The sequence below is a fragment of the Lates calcarifer genome, linkage group LG15, assembly GCF_001640805.2.
Source record: "Lates calcarifer isolate ASB-BC8 linkage group LG15, TLL_Latcal_v3, whole genome shotgun sequence".
Taxonomy (NCBI): Eukaryota; Metazoa; Chordata; class Actinopteri; family Centropomidae; genus Lates; species Lates calcarifer.
This window is the reverse complement of record NC_066847.1, coordinates 6,300,917-6,325,759: the sequence shown is the minus strand read 5'-3', so window position 1 is coordinate 6,325,759 and position 24,843 is coordinate 6,300,917. Positions and strand designations below refer to the sequence as shown.

At 40.9% G+C, this 24,843-nt stretch overlaps 1 protein-coding gene across 1 annotated transcript; it reads left to right on the top strand.

The window, feature by feature from the left end:
* The first annotated feature begins 1,910 nt into the window (after positions 1–1,910).
* On the top strand, positions 1,911–23,916 carry phldb3 (pleckstrin homology-like domain, family B, member 3). Its single transcript, XM_018699829.2, has 15 exons — positions 1,911–2,413; positions 10,203–10,351; positions 10,552–10,662; positions 11,262–11,399; positions 11,749–11,877; positions 13,523–13,705; positions 16,298–16,408; positions 18,519–18,620; positions 18,963–19,050; positions 19,605–19,770; positions 20,521–20,602; positions 20,976–21,125; positions 21,608–21,818; positions 22,136–22,221; positions 23,125–23,916. Exons 2-15 carry the CDS (start codon positions 10,205–10,207, stop codon positions 23,257–23,259), a joined length of 1,839 nt encoding a protein of 612 aa, XP_018555345.1. The 5' UTR covers positions 1,911–2,413; positions 10,203–10,204; the 3' UTR covers positions 23,260–23,916.
* Positions 23,917–24,843: the final 927 nt, after the last annotated feature.

The following is a 24,843-nucleotide window of genomic DNA, read 5'->3' as shown; positions in this document are numbered from 1 at the left end:
CTGGAAAGAATCTATTGCACTATCAGCTCATTCAGGGAGAGCTGTAAAGAGGCCAGTCAGGGTGATAAAGCCCTCAGAGTGAAGAGCAGATTTTGCCCAACAGACCTTAAAGAAAATACTCCTATAGTGATATAAAAGTGTTTCTCTCAGAGTTTCTACAGGGGTTTACAGTGCTGTGGTTCTCAATGCTGAGTTTACAGTGGCTGTCTAATACTTTATGGTATTTTAATCTCTCCTGGGATCAATGTAAGACTGCCATACAGACTTGGAGTCTGCTTGTGGAACTCAAGTGTTCTTAAAGCACTTTTTATGTGTACATACTCTCAGTCATCCAAGTCATGGGATTTCTACTAGTAGTAAGTCACTGCCTTATGGTCATGGAATATCTACTAGTATATTTCATGATATTTATATTAGCACTCTAATATCTTTGAGGGACATCTACTGAGTTTGTTTTATTCTATAGTAACAATATATCACTTCAGTATTTTCCTTTTATCTATTACTACAGTCATCATTTTCCTGTAGGGACTTTACAGTATTAAATGGTGCACATGTTAGCACCGTATTATTCCTGTGTTGCACATACACTAGAATGGTATCTGTGGTAGGAGAGAGGCATCGCGTGTTGTGGCAGAAAGCAGATGGGACAGTAAGTAGGTTCTTATCAAACATCTGTCATCTGTCATTATCAACTGTCATTAACCTCTGTCACTGCTCTCACACTGACTATGCCAAGCAGTAAACCTCCTCCTGTATTATTTTGCTGTGCAGTTCTACAAACAAGGATATCAACAACATTTCCTAAATGAGCAGTCAGTCCGAGCAACCTCTCTCAAACTGGCCGGACAGTGGGGAGTGTTACAGTTTCCTGTGTCAAAGGTCAATCTGATTGAACTCTGCCTCGGTCAGTTCCCAACCAGAAGCAGATATGTATCATTCTGTTTTGCATAAAAATGAACAGGAAGTGAAATCCGGTCTTACTGCACCTTAAGTGTTGTTTGGGCACATAGAGTCTGTGTTTGATTGACATCTCTCTGACACTCCAAATTACTCATTCTTATTAATATGTTGTTTGTATTAGCCAAGTTAAAGTTACTATATATAGAGAGTTCTTAAAGAAAATGTGTTCCCTGCAGTTGTAGCCTCAAACGGGGTGGTGTGGCAGACAGCCATCAATGCTAACCAATGACGGCCATTGATGCTGACTGGTCATTTACTGTATAGCCTATAAAGTTTACTGTTTATGTAACAGCACTGACTGAAATCAGTGTAGGTGTAAAAGGTTACATATTTGAGTGTTAGCACTGACCCCATGCCCATCTTGTGACTGTATGTGCTGGTGCATTGTCACCATATTGTGTAATTTATAAAAACAGTGATTTTGCTGTATATTCCCATGTATGGCATACTGAAAGATGCTAACAGGCGCAATCTGAGGGGCCCAACAGTCAAAAGGCCTCTCGGCTACAGCCTCTGCATGGAAACTGTCTATTTATCTATTTATCATTGCAGTGTAAAAGGGGAAAATAGTCCCTAGAAGCCATAAAGCATCTTCAAAGCAAATTTTCTGTATGATATATTACTGTGTAGGTTAGTAACTTTGTTGAAAGAAATTTGAAAAAGTCCACATCTGTATGGTGAATTGTTTTCTAAGAAGGAAAAAAAAGTGAAAATATTTAAAAAGTTGATTCTGACCACGTGCTCTACACTGTTTTGACCTTTGAGTTCAATCTCACACTGTGTCACTTCAATATTTTTTTTTAAATCCCCAGGGAGTTTGTCATTAAAAGTATTTAAGCAGCCTTTTACTTCTCAGTTTACTGGCAGTACGCCTGGATGACTCTTTAGTTGAGCGACTCCACAATGAGAAAGCCCTGTCACTTCCCAGAATAGAAATCTCATTTCGGTGCAGGACTTGAACGAGACTCTGCAACTGAACAGAAACCGGTGGTGAAGTTAGTTCGGGGTAAAGGGACATGGGCTTTTCATTTATTCCCATAACCACATTTATTTAGTTGGTGCCCGCCTCCGTCGTCACCCTCCTCCTCCTTCTCCTCCTCCGCGTGCTTTCAACTCAATCTCACCTGTTGACGCCGACAAGCGTCAAGACTCCCCACACTGAGCTGTCATTTTTGCTGGGAGGGATTGAATCAAACCAGGTGAAGATAAAGTTGAGCTAACGAGGCTGACAGCTCCACAGAAAACATCTGGTGAAGTCAAAGTAACTTTTACGCGATCCTGGCTCGCGTGTGTGAAAATGAAAGCGCTTTAAAAAGTTGGCTGAAGTGACGTTTCGCTACGGGGTTTTTGTTTTTTCGCTTCCCCCCTCTCCTCTTTCATTTCGTCCGGCTTTCTTATGAACTGGACGGCCCACAGCTCTTGTCGTTGAGGTTGGAGCACGTTTTTCCAGGTAAGAGCTGTTCGTTTGCTTTAATTCTTTTGTTTCCTCTGCACCAAATCAGCAGTAAGAAATCCTACCTCCAAAACAACTTAAACAAAGCTTGTGCAGCTTCTGTCGTGACTTCCCACATGGGACAAATCATTAACACTCAAGTGGGAGCACCAACATTAATGTGTGTGTAACTGGAGCCTCCTGGCATGGGAGAGTTTGGAGTCCCTCTTTTTAATACTTCTGCACCAATAACAAAAGAGGAATTAATACAGCTTCCTGAAATTGAAGCAAAACTGCCTTTTTTTCTTTCTTTGGCTATAATTGTTGGTGGTTCATTGATTCATAACTTTTCTTCCACCCTTTAGCCTTAACACATAATTAAAATGATTCATCTCTTATCTGTGAAAATATTCTCAGTAACTTTCACCAAGCTAAATTACTGTTTCTCCGTCAAACCCTGTCCCATGACAGTAACCTCAGTTTACATAAATTCCCCTTTTGTTTACAATGACCCTGGGATATCTCGCCTTTTATCCCTCCATCAGCACATGCAGAGTAAACAGAGTGGGTGGGAGTGTAGTTTGAGGATAGATTGCCTTGGGCTGGGAGAGTCTGCTGTCTGGGGACATACTCCTTCTCTCCCTCTCTCTCTCTGTCTGTCTCTGTCTCTCTCTCTCTCACACACGCATCTTGTTTTGACCGGCATTGGACAAATCTGTGTCTGAGCCCTGCGCCCTAGGTTGTCATTAATGGATCACTCCTTCTTGCATCACAGTTCCCAGAGATTTACTCAGGCCAAAGGAATCTATGCCAGTGCAGTGGAAGCTGTCCTGATGCCAGGAGTTACTTACACACAGTAGCGGGCTTGGAAATGATAAGCGCCCTGAGAGATTTTCTCGCATCATGCTGTGCATTTGTTTTCTCCATTGATGAGATTTTCTCATGTGTAGCCAAAAAGTAGATGAATATGTGGCGTAGAGGATGAGAAAGTCCCCTTTTCTTACACTTTTCTGTTTGTGATATTCTGTGCATTTTGCTTGGGCTGCACACAGCACACACTCTGACTTGTCACTGCAAGAAAAACGCTGGTATTACTAATAACATTAACAAGGCTTAGTATTGTTCATGTATCCCAGTAAGTCATCACATTGTGAGTGTACTTGTATGCACAATAGCAGGACCCTGAAACCAGTTTCCCCAGATACCGCAATCAAGTCTTGAATTTATGTTTTTATTGCAACCAATGGTACAAAACAAAAAGATATTATGTACAATGATATAAAACAAAGCACCAATTCTCCACATTGGAGAAGCTGGAAACAACAAATATTTTGTGCTTTTGTTATCACTTTGCTTTCAATGATTACTAATAGAAATATATACATTGTAGTTCTTTTGTGACACAGCACTGACATTGTCTCTTTTTTTTCAGTATGTCCATGCTTCCTACATTTCCCAGAGTGCTGTTCATACCTGAACTTTTGACTATCTAGTTTTAAGTTTGTCCTTTGTCCAGAGCCCAAAGTCCAACAAATGGTCAAGCATTGAAAGCTGGCATCAGATGTCTTGCTTACTTATGCTTTGATCACAGAGTTCCTGATTTTAGTAATCAGTGTACTGATATTTGTATCGTATCTGTACCAGTTGTAAGATTTTCCAACAGGCCTAGTTACTTGTAGTGCAGAAACCAGTATATCAGCTTCCACTTCACTGGATTTCTCCTAATCTTTAGGCCTAGATCTGGAGAGCAGTCTGATATTTGATTCTGTGGGACTAACGCCAGAACCTGACATGTACAACCGATGATGGAGATGGCTGAAAAGTCTTCTTCTCATAAAGCTGCCATTGTAGTCTCTGCAAAACATTTTTAACTGACAACAGCTCGTTTGCCAATTTTCCACAGGAATGTAGGAAAATACACCACGAAACAACAGAATGAGCCCAGAAATGCAGTGTCCGATACCACCAGCTCATTGTTTACAATACTAAAGTGTTTTTTGGCCGTTTTGTCTTCTGTTAAATAGTCGGCTTCATATTCTTACAACAGTAAGTTAATTGCTTTATTCAGAATGTATTTCGTGCAGGTGACACTGAAGATACCTTGCTGCATGATTAGATTCGTTATATGCGTTGTCACCCAGGCGTCAGGCAGGATTTGTCACTTTTTCCTCACTGTAACACAGTGACAGCTGTGAGACAGCCAGAACTCCCTCCCCTCACCTGCTCTTCCTGCTCACAAACTCGGACTGTGATGACAGCTTCCTGCTCCTTGGCGCCGAGCCAGCGGGAGCCACATGCAACAGGTCCAGAGGTCACTGCAGGGTAGTCCACAATGTTTAATCTGTCAAATGACACTGTGCTCTCTGCCCAGGTGTAGGGATGGGGTCCATAATACAGTATGTCAGTTTTTATCTGTTTTAAGGATGCAAAATTAGTGTACATTAACATTTATACACACAGTATGTGCTTTGCTGCAACTTGCCCAAACCACTGCAGCCATTATTTTCCCCTTTTATACTATCTAGCTGCAACCATTTAGTTAAGTGGAGCACAAACACAAGGTTTTCCAACCAAATTTCTAAAATGAGAGCAACACTTTGATTAGAGCCTAAATATAACAGGGCCAGAGCAAGAAAGTGGCAAAAAGAGGGTCCTCTGTGTCTCCACTTTGACAATAAAAATAGGAAAATTACTTATGTCCTCTGGAAACATTGTGTGCATAAAATACTGATGTGATGACGTCAGGCCTGCTACTGAACAGAGAGTTAAAAAGTCTGGAGTTTTGGTCTGTTTGACTGAAGCCACGGTCTGTAATTGTAGCCAATAAAAAATGAAAGACTTATCCTACTAGTTCATAAGGCTTAATGGCCGGTTTTGATCTTATGCCTTCTTCAGATGAGAAGTGATCACTCAGAGTAACCAAAGAGCCATTTTGTCATCTGAGTTGAAGATAACCGTCTGTCATGCCACTGTGTTAAAGGCAATGCAGCACTTGTACAGTACAGCACAATGGTGTTCAAGGTCACAGTGAATGTATGTTGAGGTTGAGTCTGACTGATTTCACAACTCGCTAATCTTCTGAAAATGTTTGAGCCTCACAGCCTCGCTGACAGGTGTGTCAGATCATAAATTCCAACTGTGAAAGAACCAAATAAAATTCAGCACAATGTTGATCTCTCTCTCTCTCTCTCTCTCTCTGTCCTTAGACCCTTATATATACCCTAACATAAACTCCACACAGGTTTTGTTTGATGAAATGTCATTAATAAAGTGAGTGCAAGTGATCGGCAGTGTGCAGGACTTAATGGGAAACAAAATGGAGTTTTTGGAGATATCAGTCCTTCTCTTTTTTTTTTCTCCGCCAAATTAGAGATTCAGCTTCAGCCCACACAACACACATTGCCTGTTCACTGTTTACACTGGTAGTACAGAGAGATTAGCCTCTGTCAAATCTGGGTCAGTTTGCTTTCCATTCGCTCAGTTAAAAAAACGTTTCCACTTTTTCCAGTCATTCATTAAAAGAGGAATGAAACAGACTAACAAAGTGCCATTGCACCTGAACCTCTATCAACACAATAATAAAATATCACTGTAGTAACTGATTTCTGTGAACTGAGCATGACTTGACCTCTAAGCCCTGCCCCTGTGGATTAATTCTGTATTGTACGTCACCCTTCTCTGTACAAGGCAGTTTTGCTCATGCGCTTAATGTGTGACATGCTTTCCCTATAGTGTCCTTGCAGTGAACACATAGTGACAGGCTGCAGTCAGCATTCACGCCCACACGGAGCATGCCACCATCAGAGCTCTTTTGTCCTGTACATAGATGGTGGAATATAGCTGTTGTCAGTGTTGACTTTATGGTTTAGTGTACACAATGCTTAGCCCCACTTTTCCTTTTATCCGCTCATCAACGAGGGGGTCCTGACAGGGACGAGGTCATTTTAGAGCGCTACTGTGCATTATTGCTGCGATTTGGGAGCAGTGTAACACAGTATGCTGTTTCAGGAACAGATTAGTTAAACTTTATGTTTATGCTTAAGCTCAAGTTTTGGCATTAATGGGTGGGGGACATACTGACAACACACTAACATGTTGCAAAGACAGTAGTACAGTTATACAGGGGACACATAATAAAGGGACACTCCTTTGACAAGGAGTGTTGTGTAATGTCTTCTGTGACTCTGCAGATGTTTTTCTAAAGTCCTCAGGGTTATCTCAGCCTGGGTTTGAGACACATTTTCCACATAAAAGTCAGTTTACAGGTTTTTACAGTACAACTGCAGGTGTATATAAAGCCTAGCCAAAGGTAGCTGCATGAAGTCTGATGAACTGTGTCAAGTTATGTCACTAGAGTCAGCGGTGGTAGGGTCTGAAGACTGCATATTTTAAAAATCAAATAATAAATGTGGGGCTGTGGAGTTTGAAGTAGCCCACTCACTAGCAGCTGGAAGCTACATTAGCCGCTACTTGGGTACGCTGTAATATCTTCATTACACCAGACATTTTTTGTCAGAATTTTTCTTGTTAAAAAAGTGATTCATTATGTTATAACTGATCTACTTGTAATTTACTGTCTGAGATGATCGTTGAAATGTCTTCTTTTGTCATCTCAGCTTTTCAAGTAGTAAACAACATGGCAGCTAATGAAATGTTAAAATCAGTATCTGTGTGGCCACTGACTTGGCAGACTGTCCGCACAGAAAGTGGGATTTCTATCTCGATAGTCCTGTTTTTATTTACTGGAATCAGCAAAACACAAGCTGTTTGTTGACTGACCTCTATCAGGATTAGCTGAGATCAAACACACAGGTAGACATGAATAGAGATGGCTGAGATGTCAGTGGAGCCTCACAGTGAAAGAAGTGATAAGGCACTACAGCATTCTGTTGTGTTGTTGAACATGCAGAACTCTCTCACAGTGGTCTGACTGTGTGTGTTTGTGTTATGGTGAATCAGCTGGTTATTGCTGATCTGTGGTTGATAATCAGCCCTGCAGGCTGATGCACAGTCCTGAAGTCTTCTAGGACCAGTCGAGGGTTATGCCTTGTGTTACCAATGGCTGGTCATTACGTAACACAAACACATAAGATCACGCGCACACACATGCACACTTGTTGCTGAACTGCGTCTCCGTTCATTCCCTGTCTTCTATCTTATTCTCCAGAGGCGATCCCCTCCCCACAATCAACCCCAATTATTTTGGGCACAAAACAGTTTTTTGTTCTTTGATGTGGATCCCAGGATGAACTTTGATCCCCTTTTTTCTTTTTCTGCATCTGCTGATTTTTTGTATCTGCAGTTCTCTTCTTACTGCCTCACTCTCTTTTGGCTTGTTAGTGCACTGTGTTTGTTTAGGGTTGTGTTTGTTAAATTTGACAAACCACTGTGTTAATATGAAAGCGTGGACTTTACTCCTGAGTGACTCCCTCTCCCTCTCTCTCTCTTTCTCTGTGTGTGTGTGTGTGTTGATAGTGTATCTGAGTGGACTTTAGTTGGAGGTCAGATAGCAAATGCTTGCACTGATGTTTGTTTGGATAATAGTGTAACTCAGTGTGAAACTCTCTCTGCCTTAATTGTTTTCTCTAGAAGTTGACAGCTTTTACAGGACAACAGTAAGTCAGAAAGCACCACAGTATACAAATATTAGGAGCAGGACAAATGATGAGTACAGTAATATATCATCACATGTTCTGCTGAGATGCTGGAGCAAAGAAGCACTGTTTCTTTACCAAACATCTGACTCTCTCTGCCAGTTTGCCATTTTTACACATGAACATACCACTGTGTTAGTGTGTAAACTTTGTTATATACCATTTCATTTCAGTCTTCTATAACAATCAGTTTTTGACATTTAATGGATATATAGTCTTTTCTGACACTCATCAGCCAAGGAAGTATTTTCCATGACCTTAACACCATGTTTAAATACTAGTATCTGATTGGCTTGTAAAATCTGATTATTTTTATTTTATTTTATTTTCCATAGGGGGACTTTGGGCCATGATGTGCAGTTATAATTAGTATTTTCTCCCAATTTATTGCCTTTATTTTTTAATCCTGCAAACATTTTCTGTTGGAAGAAGACCTTCCTTACTGTAAACTACGGAGATCAGAGTCTTCGTGCTCCAAAATCTTAACTTTTGGGTATGTGGGAATATATAAAATGCATATTTAATCTGTTTAAACCAAACTGCTCTGTTTAAATACCCTTGGTATGTTTCTGTGAAAAGTTTTTAATACCATATTTTGGTAAAATCAAGGACTGTCAATTTTCCTATAAATAATAAACAATTAATTACTTTCTCTTTCGTGTCATGGGAAGCTATGTGTCAGTAGACTGTGGGAAAATGTATGAGTTTCTTTTCCTCTTTCATGTCAAATCAGTAACATTTATCCTAAATAGGTGTCAGGCCTGTTATTACTGAAAGTGAAAGTGCGATTTCAGCTTTATTGTTTCCTTTGCACTTTGTTATTACTTAGTTTCATCACTCAAAGAGCAGAAATAACCTTTACAATAGTCTTATATTTCCACTATACAGACCATTATGTCCTTATGAAGGCAGATATTTCATGAACAATCATCCAGCACTCATTTTATAGTCACTTTTTTCTGCTATATCCAAGGGTATGTAAACTTATGTCTTTAGCAGTGATTTGACAGACTGTAACAGCTGAATTATATGATAAATATGTGTCCTCTGTGTACAGTGATTTATTCTATATCTATGGACACCTCTCTGAAGCTGCACTGGCCTCTGATATTTTACTCTCCACTTCCTGTCATTCTCTGTTCCCTCTGTCCATGTCTCCCCTTCTCTCCCCCTCTCCTCTTGTGTGTGTCTCTCACTCTTTTGATGTTAGTGTGCCAGTCGTTGTTTGGAAGCCCTCACTCACGTCTGCACTGTATATTTATCTCTGAGCTTCCTCTCAGCCTGCATTCCCTGCAGCCTAATAAGGTCTGGATACAAGGAGAACAGGAGGGCACAGAGGGCGAGAGGAAGATGGTGGGAAAAGGTTGGACAATAGGAATCAGAAGAATTTTCCCACAAAAATGGTTTTGGTCTGTGCACACATGCGTGTTTCTGCTGGCATGTGTGTTTTTGTGTAAAGAGAGACCGCACAGATGAGGGTGAAAGGACAAAATAGAATAAAGCGGCCAGGATAATATAGGCCTTAAGGCTAATGTATTCCCAAATGTAGGGAAATGCTTTGATGTAGATGAGTATAAACACTTTACAATGATACTTCCTCGGGTAAATGCACATGAACGTGACAGAAAGAACAAAAAGTACAACATAAAAGTACTTCAAAGTCCATTCTGATGTTCTCCAGCATTTCTGCGGGCGATTTTTCATTGTAGTATTTCACTGATTGTTCAAGTTCCTTTCATTCGTTGTCTCTCTGCTGATACACATCAAAAGCCTCCAACAGAAAAGACTTATTATTTATCACACTCCTGTTCACACACACACCAGGAGTCCTTCATTAAGAGAGAGACCCTGAAACACAACCACAAACCACCGCCCACATCCTGTATTCTCTCCTCTTTCACTGTTTCTTCCTCTTTAACTGCGATGGGGTTTTCTCCATCACAGACTAGTTTCTGGAAGCCCGGGGGCTTTCTGTGTTTTTAAAGTGCTTATGCAGTATTACTCAGCTCCCCTCTGTGAACTGTCACCTGATCCCTCACACGCCTTCAACCGTGCAGCAGATTAGATTACCACAACATTTACTAAAGTCAGCCAGACCCCACCCCACCCCTCTGTACCTCTTATTAACTGCCTCCCCGCTCTTGCCCTTTTAGAAATGCCCCAACATAACATGGAGAGCCCAAGGAGCCAGTGGCAGCAGGGGCTTCGGCCGCCGTGGATCACCAGAGTGGCTGGAGGTCAGAGTCCCGCCTCTTCGGGGGCAGAGTCGGACACGGAGAGTAGCAGCACGGAGAGCGATAGGGTAAGTGAGTGAGGTGAGGCTGTCGATGATGGTGACGTAGTAACTTCCCAGGCTTTCTCATGTCAAACGACATGGTGGTGGCACATCAAACCAGCTTCTGTAGCCTCCTGCATTTGAGAGAAACGAGGCATCTTCTTGCATCCATTTAACCCAGTGACTCACTGGTCTGCATCTGGTGACTTTTTCCCTTACACTGTCAGTCCTGCATTAAAAAGCTGGAGGTGGGTTCACTGAGGGTCCTGTCATCGCCCTCAATGCTCCAAAAGCGAATCGCAGAGATCGACCAACAGAAGGAGGAACTAAAGATTGAGGTGAGCACGTTGGACGACTGCTGTCCAATCATAGATGGATGCAAAAACAGCAGACTCATGAATGAATTAGAGCTGAAATTGATTGAGAGAAAGTTTATTTGCAGCTGTTAGTCATTTTAAAACATTTCCAGGATCCAGCTTTTCAAATAGTATCTGTATAAAAGTATTTATCTAATGATAATACATTGAATATCTTTGGGTTTGGTACTCTTGTTTGAACAATATAAACTATGTAAAGATCTGACTCAAGCTCTGAGAAATTGTGATCTTTTTTCACATTTCATAGATGAGTTGAGAAAATGATCAAAGCTTGCAGCCCTAGAATGAGTTAAAGAACATATAAGGGGGAAAATGTTACCATCTGTTGCACAACAACACTTGGTTAAGGTTTAATTGAAGGTTTTTTATGCAATATGACTGCTGCAACAGATTAACAACCACGGAAAACACTGAAATGATTTCAGTTGTGTCTCTGCTGAAGTCTGCATTTTTAAATCTCCACGCCATTTCCAGACACCACCACAGTCACGGTATAGGAATGCGTATCTCTGACTTGCTCAAGCTCTGGTCAATATGACTCGTGTCTCCTGTCCTTTCAGCTGCAGCTGGAGATCGCCCTACTGCAGGGCGAGCTGCAGACGGAGAGGAACCAGCTGCACAGACACACACAGAAGCTGCAGGCTCTGCAGCAGGAGGCCAGACAAAAAGAGAGGCACAGACACACTGACAGACAAAAGGTAGGATATACTTTTTTTGACCAGCTGAATTTATTTATTGGAAACAAAGATGACTAATATGTGTTGATTTGACATTTAATGGTTTAGTGAGGTGAAAAGGCTTAAAGGATTCCACAGATATGTGTGGACTTGTTAATGGTCCACAAACATCAACGCAAGATCCTCTTCTATGATAAGTCATTTCCCATGAAATGATTGTTGGATGTTACAGGCTCCAGCACAGAGCCAGTTGAAGATAAACATCTCCACTTGTGAAATGGACTTGAAATAGATTTTGTTTTGCTTTTGAAAATTAGGTGACGATTGCACTCTTGCTTCACTCTTTTCTCACCGTGCCTTGCTCCTGCAGGAGCGAGAGAGTCTGGAGGAGGAGAGACACAGGGTGGAGGAGCTGAAGAGGAGGTGTGAGGAGAAAGAGAAACTGATCCCCAGTCAGCCAGAAAGCCAGAGAGAACAGCTAACCCTGCAACTGCAAAAGGCGAGTGACTGAGTGGCATACAGTGCACAGCATTTTCAGAAACGCAGCACGGAAATTGTTTGGATGAAAACCATACGATCCAAAAAGTTCATCTTCGTCAAATCATCAACAGAGCTAGCAGTGAGGATTCATGATTATTAACTGTGCAACACCAGAAACTCTTCTTTAAAAACATAATAAACACAAACATGGACTATCAACACAACAGATCAGTACAGCTGCAGCTTCCCAGGAACTGTGGTAATCAAACTAGCCAGGTCATGTAATCTAAACACAAAATCTATTGGATTAGAAGTGATTTAGTTACCCGTTATAACAAGTCTATTTCTAACTTTGAGAGGGTTTTGGTTGTAAATTGGACTTAGAAACATGTGAAATGCTGAAGATTTCCAACATGGCCCAATATCAGACAACAAAATGACAGTTTACAGAGCAGTGCCCTTAAGACTTTAAGTAATGTAGGGTGTTTAATCTTGCTGAACCATTTAATTGAGGAGGATACTGAAAATGTAATAATGATCACACTGCTGGCAGCTATCCAAATGAAACATAAAACTGCAACTGATGCTTGGCTGTTTTGGTCCCCGACAGTGTCTCTCAGATACCAGGTGTGTTGACATCAGTGTTCACGCCTATAAAAGCACAATGTGAGATTATCCAATACCTGTTCAACCTGAAGTGTTTCACAAATACACACAGAGCACACAGGAGGTTTATTGTTTTTGTGAATGTGACAGAACAAGCTAGGAGGGTGCTCTGTTTAAAAAAAGCAGTGTTTAATGACAGGTTAGGTGCCGTCCAGCGGCAGCAGGTTGTTACTTTATGTTGTGACATGCCAGATTTATTTTGAAAGAGATTGTAGAAACAGGTTTGACACAAATTGCTTCACAGAGAAAACCACACAAACAGAGGACTTAAGTACACAACTGCACAAGAAAAAGACAGCAGGTATTCCATTTACGTGACAAAGAGGCTCATAAGTGGTATACTTGCTTATGAGACAATAAGACAGATTGAGTTTTTACTCTCATTTTCACTTTTATGTGCTGAATGTGTCTTGACTCTTTAGAAAATCTACAGGTTCAACAGGCGAAGCTTTGAAACCCTTAGTACCAGAAGTTGTTTTCTGAATAATTACAATTCTTATTCAATCATATAATTGTGTAATTTTGATGATTTGATTCTGTATTGACATAGCCACTACCTTGAAGGAACATCTGCATGTTGGTGCACACAAACTCATCTGGCCTGACAGTTAAAATCTGAAGATTACCTTTGAATTATTATCTACTTCTCTCTTCTGCACAATAATAACATACTGTGCACAGAATCAGCATGTCTCAGAATACTGCTTGAGTAACAGAAGGAGTTTTTTTCATTTTGGAATTGGATCTGTTTTGATACAAATTGATGAATGAAATGATTCCCACTAAAGTGTTGCATAAAGTTAAACAATTAAGTTAAAAAAAATACTGAAGGTAATTTGTACAGTACATTTACAAATTGTTTTGGAGTCAAGTTAAATAACACACTTCCGCTCATAAATCTGATATGGATCTCCAGCACTTTAAAACTAAACCTTTGAAATAATAACCAAGGCAGTTAGAAAACAGGTTAAGTAAAATGTTTTTTGTCTGTAATGCAGGAGAAGGAGGCGATGGAAGCAGCAATTCGGGCCTTTGAGGACTGGGAGTTTCGAGTTCTGGAGCAAGAGAGCGGCATCGATGAGGAGGACGACAGCACGGCTGACAAAGAGAAGGAGGGAGAGGATGGAGGGGGGATGGAGAAGGAAATCTTGTGTCAGCAGCAAGTGGTCAGCACAGCGCAGGTAATGTGTTTCAGAGGGAATTTTTCAGAGAATTTCACAGCTGCTGTCTGACGTTTTGTATGGGTTTGCAGCTTATCTGCATGTCATGTGCCTCATGCTATTGTTTACCCTCACTGGGTGACGCAGGATTAACCTTTGCACAAACTTCACCTCAGTACAGATATGTGACGTCAGAGTTAGAGCAGGTGGACAAAGTAACAGGAGCGTTCCTCCAATCAAATTAAATCTGCAGAGAAAACATAGAATTCACCCCTTTCAAGTCACAACTCCTCCTCCTCCCATCAGTTGTTGGCATTGATCACTGAGGCTCTAAAATATTATTTCTGTGCTGTTGCACGGTAAAAATTGTCATCATTTACTTATTGCCCATTAAGGACTAAACTACACTAGATGGCTAGTCAGGATGGGAACTAAAGTACACACATGCACACTCTCCTCTCCCATCACAGTCCATGGTTGTCACTGCAGGTTAAGTCTTTCCCACCTCCCACCCTCCCACTGTCAGTCTGTTACATGAACATGAACTCTTTACCTCACATTCACCAGCATCACCCTGACATTGTCACATGACTCCGTGCAGCGAGTATAATTATATCAGAGGCCACCATGAGAGAGAAATCAAAGAGTGAAACGGAGGGAAAGCAGAGAGGTAATGGTAGAGAAGATGGAAAGATAAAACACGTCTATGCAGTCATGGCCAAAAAGATAATCTGGATTATTTTGTTCAGTATTGAGAAAGCAATTACTTATCAGTGTGAGAACAAAATATAATTGCTATATTGCACTTGAGCCACATCATGGAAGTAAATAAAAAAGGATTTAACCATGCAATATTCATTTGCCCTATGTTCAAATTCAGCTTGGGAAGCAGATGCTGGTTGAACACATGAAACAAATAAGTGATTCATCAGTTCACAGATGAACAGAGGGCTTGATTGGACTCATCAGAGTCAGTATAGCACCCAGCTAAGTCTGATTTACTGTGGAAGCCAAGATAATGATCATCATTTTTGCAATTCATCCCACGGCTTTGTGATTCAGAGAGTCAAGAAATGCAACAAACATGGACACTGTGAAACTCCTCACATCAGGAGTGCCATGGTAGTTTGAAGAGGGCTGGAACATGTTGGCACTTGTGTGATAAATCTTTAATTTATAAGCACAGTAATGTATCAACTTGTTGAAACACTGGCACCCTAGTGTTGCCTTTATTTAGATAATGATTTATTGACTTGAAAATATTTTTGTCAATTTCTAATGCAGCAACTGAGCTTCATTAACCAGTGCACTTACGCAGTCGTCATGTGTATTTTGATGCTCATTTCACATGCTCGTTGCAACAGTTTATGTGTTGACAAGTCATATCACTATCAGGTGCTTATTATTCTGAAGTATGGAGGAAGGGAGGAGGATGTGTTTGGTGGTTGCCTTGTGAAATGTTTCAGTGACAATATGAAAGGGACTAAGAGCCTACAGCCATGCCTGTGGCTCTGTGAGCTCACAGTGACAATGCTGATGTTTAGCAGGTTTAATGTTTTAAACCTGATGGTGCTAGATAAAAGGTCAGGGTAAGACTAGTTACTACAGCTCATCCCACGGAGAACATGAATGTGTGCACCAAATTTCATGGTAATCCATCCAATAGTATTCAGTGCATTTCATTCAAAACCACAATGGTCAATCTGGTGGCGACAAACTGTAAGTCCGGGGTTCACCAAAGTCAAAGGGATTCATCCTCTGGGGACCATGCACATTCACATAAAATTTCATGGCTATAGTAGTTGAGATGTTTCAGTTGAGACCAACCAACTGACAGTGTGGCCAAAAAGTTGTGGGTAATGAATACTATTGCAAGCTTTGACAACAAACTTTATAGTACCAGAAGGCAAGTGGTCATTCTCTCGTGATGAATCCAACAGCCAGTAAAACATCTCTTGAAACTCGCCTAAATTCTGAAGCTGCCACTCTTTTCAAGTTTTTTTATGATGGCAAGTGAGACAACTGTGATTTTTGTTTACGGCGGCTACTTTTCCATTCACATGTCAGATTCCAGGGGAACATATAAATATAGACAAAAGACAGATGGTGAAAATAATATGGAATTGTTGACCAATTAGCTGGAGTATAACAGAGGAGGAGTGCAGAGATGAAGAGAGGGATTGTGTGATGGGGATAGTGGTTGACTCAGCTGCAGCGTGGCCTTGCTGCAGATGACAGCTCATCTCTAATCCCTCTATATGTCTGTCTGTCTCTCACTGTGTCACATTTGCTGATGCTGCTTTAACATCAGTCCATTATTTCTTTGAGTTAAACTCTGAGCCCTGCTGTCACGCGTGTCTCCCTCGTGCCTCTCATTAACTTGCAAAATGTTTGATTTGCATTGTGTCTCGGGGCTGAAGAGGTCGACTCAACTCTGCATTTACTCACACAGCACACCGGGGATATTCACCCAATATTACATCACAACATAATGAAATGATTAAGTAAACTCCGGCCAGCCAGATGAATCAGCCGCAGCACATGATGCTTCTTTTGAGGAGGAGAAACCATATGGCAGTTCCCACTGATGGGAATTATGTTGTGAATTTTCAGGAGCGAGTCCAGCAGTTAGAGAGACAGCTGAAGGAGATGGAGAAGGAGAAGGAGAGGGAGCTGAACGCCTTGAGGAAAGAAAGGAGAGAACTCGTCCATACAACTCAAACGGTAAGAGAGATTGGTAGTATTGTGTATTGTTTTAGAGACACAATGCTACACCTCTCAGTGATTCTGCAAAATTATAATTTTCTGAGTCAAGGATTTAGTGTTTATAAAGCGAGTAAAATATAGTGTAAGAAATCTAATCTAATGTCTAATGAATGTTAATGATATATTGAGAAGTGAATGAGAGCAGAGAGGAATGATTTTGGACATAGCGGCAGAGCTGAATTATACCGCAGCTGTAAAAGTGCATTCTGGTGCAGGTAGGTCAGCGGACTGTCCAACTGGTATACCTGAATCACCTGTGTTGTAGCTGCTTAATAGCAGAACTGAAAACTCTTGCTTCCCTCTGACCACTCTCATCAACGTCATTTTTAGTTATAGCCGGAAACTCTTATTTTAGCAAAAAAGCCTCTAATAAACTCACTGTACAGTACCTGACATCAGAAACCCATTTTAAATTCAAACAACTTCCCTTTTTTTCACACTTTCACACTCGTCCTACACCCAGTAACCCATAATGACAAAATTTGAAAGAATTGAAAAATGAAAATTTTGCAAAGAATGACTGTTGCACTATAAGTTGTGGTCAGGTGCATCCAGTATGCTGTAATTTCCCTGTGTCATTATGGCTTATTGAGTGCAGATCTATTAGCAAAAGTATGAATACTTTTTGAAGTGACTGTAGATGGTTGCAGGGCCCAAAATAACATTTTGATTTTGTTATCTAATGCTCTTCATAGTCCGCAACATAAGTTTCCTGTGAGATGAATAGTTAATTATTTCAGACACAGACTTGAGAGTGCTAAACTTCATGACACTGTCTTCCCAACTTTTTCTTATTTCCTGTTTCACTGGGCTTCACTTCAGTTTTATCAAAAACTTGCAATGGCTAAAATTTTGAGGACAGCCCACACCATGTGTTATCAGTGTTTATTATGAATACTTGCTCCTCCAAAGTATGTGATTTACCCAGTCACTAATTAAACTGTGCTGTGACTTTATCACACAGCCAGCGGGTTGGCTTTGATCAGATTTGTGACCACGCCAGTTAAAATGAGGAGGAGACAAGATGTGGATGAAGAAAAAGCAAATCAGACATGGAGAAAGGGAGGGAGAAAGAGTGAGTGAGAGAGTTTAGCTCATGCTGGAGGGAGAGAGGGAGGGATGGGATAGAGGGAGGAGTAAGCAACTCAAGGGAGGGTGCTGCATTTATGAATGTGTGCGTACATGTGAGTATGTGTAGATGCGTGAGAGAAGGAGAAGGCAAGCTGGGAGAAGTTTCACATCCTTGCAGCGGGTGGTAAGCTACAGAAAAATTCACTCAAATTGATCTGCATGGCTGAGGGGCGTTAAAATTGTGTAGGTCAGAAAACCACCTGAATGTGTGGTTCATTTGCTCTTCTTAATGAGAGAATAGAGACAGCTGGAGGGAGGGCAGAAGGGAGTGGCAGCACAGAGGAGGAGAGAGGGACAAGACAGTGTCAGCCAACATGACCAAGTGTGTATGACTACAGTATGACTGTGTGCAGAATGTGGTTTACTTCTGACATGTGTAGTGAACTTTAATTCTAAGAGCTCATTGTCTCTCAGAGAATGACTGTGCAGTAGATAGTTTAGGTAAAAAATGAATCTGATTAGATCAGATTTTAGTGACAAGGGACACTGGGAGTATTTATAACAGATTCTACTCTGATATGCTCTGAATCTTGGAGAAAACTGTTACATAAAAACTTTTAAATCTTCACTATTCACAGATTCCCTGTGGGGAAGTACAAGTTTAGAGTGGTGAGAGAGACAGACAAGGGTTAAACACTGGACTGCATGCGGTGACTGAATTGCTCATGTGTTTGTGAGTCAAGCAGGGAGGGAGGGTTGGAGGGAAAGATAGTGAGGCAATGATAATTTTTTTAACTCATTATGATCCCTCTTGGAAGCGGAGTTTTCATTCTCAGGCAGATGTGGTATGTCTAACTCAGCAGCTGTCGTCAGTCACCGACAGTCATCTTCCCCACGGCTGCAGTTCATATAAGCTGTTAGTGTTTGTGTCTTGCAGCCAGTTTTTCACCAAAGATATGTTTGTGAATTTCAGATAAAATTTAATCTGCTCCTACAGGTTCACAAAGAAAAGAAACCGCTCACTGATTGGTCGAACATCACTGGCTCTGCCCCCTGCATGATGTCACTTTCCCCTCTGACCGTTCACAAGCCCCCTCAGGTATGCTTCCTGACACCATGGATACTGCATGTTTTTCCAATAGGGCTGCAGTTTAGTTATTTTCATTATCAGTTAATATGCGTTATATTTTCTAGATTATTTTATGAAATGACGTAAATGCAAATCACAATTTCCCAGAGTAGGAGATTACTTCATTAATTGTTCTGTTTCGTCAGTCCAGCAGTCCGAAACTCAAACATACTCAGCTTAATATCACAGAATGTCAAGAAAAGAAACAAAAATTCACATTTGAGAAACTGGATTTTGTGAGCTTATTTTGTATTTTTAGTTTTGTGTAGAGAAATAGAGTTCATACATACACTCTTATGTCTTATTTTGTAGGAACCGAGCAAAGATTCTGCCAGTTTGCCCAGAAGACGGAGCTCGCATCGCAACAACAAACTCAACGACAGGCCGGTCTCCGCACACGGTGAGCAATTACTAGCACTCTTTTTCTATTGTGCTCTTGATTGCTTAAGCTGAGAGCACTGTGATATAGAACAATAAACACACTCTCTCTTTCCACTCATGCCCTTATTTTGTCTGACTGTTTGTTCAGTTCCCTCCCTGCTTTTAGTCAAATCAAAGGCGTGTCAGTAGAGTCAGCAGGTCATATGACGTTTGGAGAAAGCAGGATTTACCTGCACGGACCGGATGAGCCAGAGATGCGCCCCTATACTTAAGCCTAAAATCTCCTCTGTAGTACTTATTTTTCACACACGCACCTATCTGTCACCAAATATCAGAGTACCCTGCTTTGCAGGGTCGTGTCAGCTCTTGCCAGATTTGTCCTCCACCTTACCTTAATTCACAATAATCTGTTCCTGAATGCTGTGACTGAATATTCTTGATCAAATGTGATTCATCATCTTGATACACTGATACACGCACAATTTCTCTCACACCACACCTTATATAAAACCATTTGCGCTGACCGACTCGTGTTGTCCCTGCATGTCTTTCTCTTTCTCCTTCCTCTCTCAGGGTTGGTGAGAACGCTTCCAGACAGCCAGACGCCAGAGGCTTTCACTTCCCCCCTTCTCTCCCATAGACTCAGCAACGGACACAGCAGTGGGCCCAGACCTGGGACCAGCAACGGTGGTGGGCTCCTCACTCCATGCAACAGTGCAACAAGCTCTCGTGCTGCCAGGTCAGTCACTTCACTGCTCGTCTGATGAACACAAGAATGAAGTGAAGAGTTTCTTCTTATTCAGTTTGTTTGAGGAGGTTGATGTACCTCTTGGCAATTTACATGAACTGTAGGGGCAGGAATGTAATTGATATAGTTCATTCTATAGAAGTGCCCAGTCTCATGGACTTATAAGACACCAAAAACACATTAAACAGGACTTCTTACATTACATTGCAAACAGAGAACCTCATCTTCTCTCCCATGCTCTACAAACAAGATGTGCCACAGGAAGGTTTTCTTCACTTAAACACATCATTAAACACACTTTTTTTGTAATCAGGAATAGTATACATTTTAGAATGAATGCAGTTTAAGTTTGCACAGCAGTATAAGATGAGGTAATATGTAAATAAATGTCAGTAGAAATCATGTAACAAATACAGCCAGCGCTCATGTGGAGTATGTGCTATGCAAAGTACTACGAATGTCTCATATTACACTGAAAAGGTGCATGTCAAAGTAATGGAAGTTCTGATTGACAGACTTTCTTTGTAGCTCACAAATTAAGATGTGGATTGGCATTTGATTCAGTTAAAACATTTTGTTTATTTTGATATTTTGTCTGCTTCCCACTTATTTTACTATGTCTGTAAGTGATCCATAATACTGTATATAAAAACAGTGTTTGTTTTAACTTCTTAACTTTATTTGGCCCATGCAGTGAATCTGTTCCCATCAGTGATGAATGTAACTCTCTTCCTCTCACAGCCCGTGCATGTTGGATCTTGTGGAGATCGAGAAGAAACTGAGGGAGGCTAAGGCCGAGAGAGAGAGGCTACTCAGAGAGAGGGTGAGTCACCTGCTGTGGGAAACACTAGCTGGCACCTCTAATCAGCCGCAACACACTGCATTAGACATGGCTGTCTGATCACTGACACCCACTCAGCTCGCACATGATGGTCCAAGAAAACAGACAGCAGATGTGTGGATGTTTGTGATGCATGTTTGCAGCATTGAGAAATGCCAAGACTGAAGAATGTGAAGCCATATGATCTGAGTTTATGTGATGTTTATATATGGATGCATTTATCATGAGATCCTTGTAAATACAGTGCTGTTGGTCCAGCATCATTGTTGCCTTTTTAGATTTGTTAACCTGAAAGGGGTCATCACATCGTTTGAAAGATGGTTAATGATTTTCTGTGATTCATGCGTGTACCTAGGAAGAGCGACGACGGTTGATATTGGAGGAGAGACGACAAAAAGAACTAAACTCTCCCAGAACAGAACCACTGGAGCCAGAACCTCCACAAAGGCCAGAACCAGAACCAAAGGAGCAACCAAAGGCCAGTTCCCCCCCAAACTCCCCAGAGGTATGTATGAAATGACAACCTTAAGGCCCCTAAAATGTATTATCTCAGTCGGTTTCAGGTGGTAGGAGAACACAAAAATTTCAGCCACACGTTATTTCACAAGAGGTTTTTGTCCGTGCAGTGATTTAGAGTTGCAGCTGCAGAAGATTGATTAAAAAAGAATATTTAGAATAGATGCAACAGAGGCTGAGGTATCCCTAGTATAGATCAAGCTCCAAAAACGCAGTAGCCTACATTTCCTATAATTCAACTATGAAGCGTGTGTCATTGGAATCTGAATTCCACATAAACAGACAGGTCCAGTGTTGTGATCCCATGCAATCAATTTTTTATCATCTGATCACAGAAGGCTCTGTCTGAGACGCTCAAAAACAAGTGTAACCATGATAAAAGGGCACTGAATGCTAATATTGTTTCCTCCTTCTCCGTGGAAAATTGAGTGACTCTTTTCAACCACATTTAAACTCCATTTGTCTCTGCAGCAGCGCAGCCTGCCCCTTTTCCTCTCTCCCAACTTTGACCTCCGGGGTCATGTGGAGTCTTTGGGTCACGGGGTGACCGGCTGCACGGACCTGCGCCTGACGTCCCGACGCTGTGCGGGCTTCCTGACCAAACGAGGGGGGAGAGTCAAGACGTGGAAGAAGAGGTGGTTCCTGTTTGACACGGACCACAGACGACTAGCCTACTATACAGGTTAGACTGGCTGGGGTGGTGGCGTGTGCACACAATGACTGCATGTTTGCACAAATGAAAGCCTTCTGTGCGTTACACTAGCTCACTTAAAGGAAGCTGTGCATATTTTAAGATAATATTGTATCAATATCATTGTTTTCCAGATGCTATACAACATCTCCTTTGCTGTATTGTCTGTTTTATCTCCCAAAATGGTTTACATTGAGCAAAAGCAGCTTAAAAAATAGTTAAAATTCATAATAAAGTTGCAGACTAGTAATAAAATGAGTAGATCCTTCACCACATTTTTTCCTAACTTGTTCCTCCCTTTGTTGCAGACTGTGATGAGAGGAAGCTAAAGGGAGTCATCTACTTTCAGGCCATAGAAGAAGTTTACTACGACCATCTACGAACAGCTGCATCCGTGAGTACTCTGCTGTACACAAACTGACAAAGATAAATCTGTCAAAGTCTGTGGAGTGTTACATCTGACTTAGAGTCAGGGCCAGATCTCTGCACCTTTATTCCACAGGGAAACATAAATTCAGTTTAAACTGGACTCCAGGCTACAAGGTCTTTGTCATGATGGAAAGGGCCTTTAGAGAGTCTGGAGTCAGGTCGGTGTAGTCCAGTCATGAATCCCAAACATGGACAGCCATCATTAAACACATGGTTAGATATTGTTCTAATCTTTCAACTCAACTAGAATAACCTTGGGATCTCATGTGATTTGGGCATTAACTCCCCATGTGTGTGTTAATTGTTACACATTTGCATGACACGTTTTGACACAACATTTTTTTCACTGGACAGTTTATAGCCCTGGCAGATTTGCACAGGATTAAAAACGCAAATAATCTCTTTAATTACTATAAATCAAAGGGAGGTATCAGGTAACAGAAGTACTGTTGAGTAGAGGTTTATTTGCTGTGGTATTACATGACACAGGGTTCAAATTACACCAAGGACAATCTTGTTATTTATATTCAACATGTGGATTATTTATAACTACCCAAGTAAATCAGCAAAACAGTTTGCCTGTAGGACAATCGATGATCCACAAAATGTCAAAACATCTAATTATGAGTCATTTCCAGTGAAAAAATACTAAGAATTCTTTGTACAAAATTCTGTTTTTCTGATTCTCAGGAAAAACAGAAATGTGAGAGTGAAGCTAAAATGAACTTGTGCTGACGTTCTGCACTGGGATAAAGGAAATCTTGAACAAATCAGTCAGTTATGGAAAAGCTAGTCATGTTAAAAAGCTCCCTCTTCTTCTTCTTCTTCATGACTTATCACATTATCACTGTGTGTCCCTTTTCTTCAGTCTCCGCGGCCCAGTCTGACGTTCTGTGTGAAGACGTACGACCGGCTTTTCTTTCTAGTGGCTTCCAATGCAGTATCCATGCGGATTTGGATGGATGTCATCGTCACGGCAACAGACGAGCACAGCCGTTATTGACCTCTTGCATATGTGACTCTAAAATCCTTGAGTGAAGCTACTGAGCACTGAGTCATTTCTCTCCCTCACCTGTCTGAGGGGCTGATTTGGCTGAGATCCACCTCGGGGTCTCACTCCGTACCTGGACTCATGAATCGGTGCTGGAACAGATGCGCTCGAACACGGAGGAAATGGTTACTGGAGGAGTGGTGCTTTAGTGGCAGCAGAGGTTCACCGCTGAACCAGCTGCAAACCACAAGCAGCTTTACGCACCAGTGTGCACACTGGCTGTCTGTTACTGGGAGGTTTTACTGTTTGAAACTGACCTCCCTCTGCTGGTCTCAGTCCAGCATTACAGGACTTCTGAATACTTCTATACTAGAATACACTACAGCAGGGACTGGACACAATAATAGCAACACCTGCTCAGTATAATGCAATCCATCCAACAGTCTAGCAATAAACACACCTTTGTCAGACTGTCAGAGTTGAGGTGAAACACAGGTGTTTCCATTAATATGTCCACTTCCTATATCTTTGTTTTCAGGAAAGACAGACTGTACATTCAATTTTCTTGAATTAAGTTATTATTTGGAAATTTATATGGGTTTGATATGCAAATAAGAGAAGGCATCCATTGTTATGAATGCACTATTAAATTTTTATTTGTAAAAAACACTTGCTTTAGTTTGTTCTCTTTTTTCCCAACACAAGTCTTTATTGGTGTGAGATTAAACAACATTAAAATACAACTGACTTCTTTTCCATCATTCATCCAGTCTTGATGGATTCATATGTACCTCCACTGCAATGATAATATTTTGGGTCTTGTATAATGTTTGCTTTCCCCATTTTTCTTTCAACTGTGCTTCTTATACTCTCAAGATATGTGTCAGTTTTACAATTAAGATTTTTTTCAATAATTATTAGTCATTGGTTCTGTGTCGGGGGCCTTATTTTTCCCAGATTCTTCATAATAATCTTTTTATTTGCCATTAATAGTATTTTAACCAATTATCTGTGATCTCTTACATTTTCCTCAAGGAAATTACAGGGATGAACTACCAAACAGTACACAGTTTTTTTTTTGGTTTTTTGTTGTTTTTTTTTTACAAAGAAGTCACCCTTTTTCCAACATATGACCTAGTTACATAACTGCTGGATGTTTCTTTGTTATTTTGTATCTTTCTAGTATTCCAGTATAGTTGAAGTTATGCTTCTACCTTTGGTTATAGTATGATCAAACCAAAAGACAAAAAAGACAGACCAAACACAATGTAAAGTAACTGTAGTAAGTTGTAGTCTCCTCTACATGTATATGTACCAGTTGTGGATTAGATAATTCCCTGCTCTTTTGAGTTTGTTACTGACAACGATAAAAATCGTCTCAGGCCTCCAACACTTGACCACTGGAAAGGTTCCTCTCAAATTTACCTGTATAGCTTCACACATTATGTTTTATGATTGCACCACTCCTTCAACACACTGGCACACTTTCATTGAGTTAAAGAACCATCAGTTGTTTTTTTCATGATGCTTTTACCATGCTGCTTCAAATCACAGATATAACGAGGTTTGTCTTTACTCCAGCCTTACTGCAGCTCT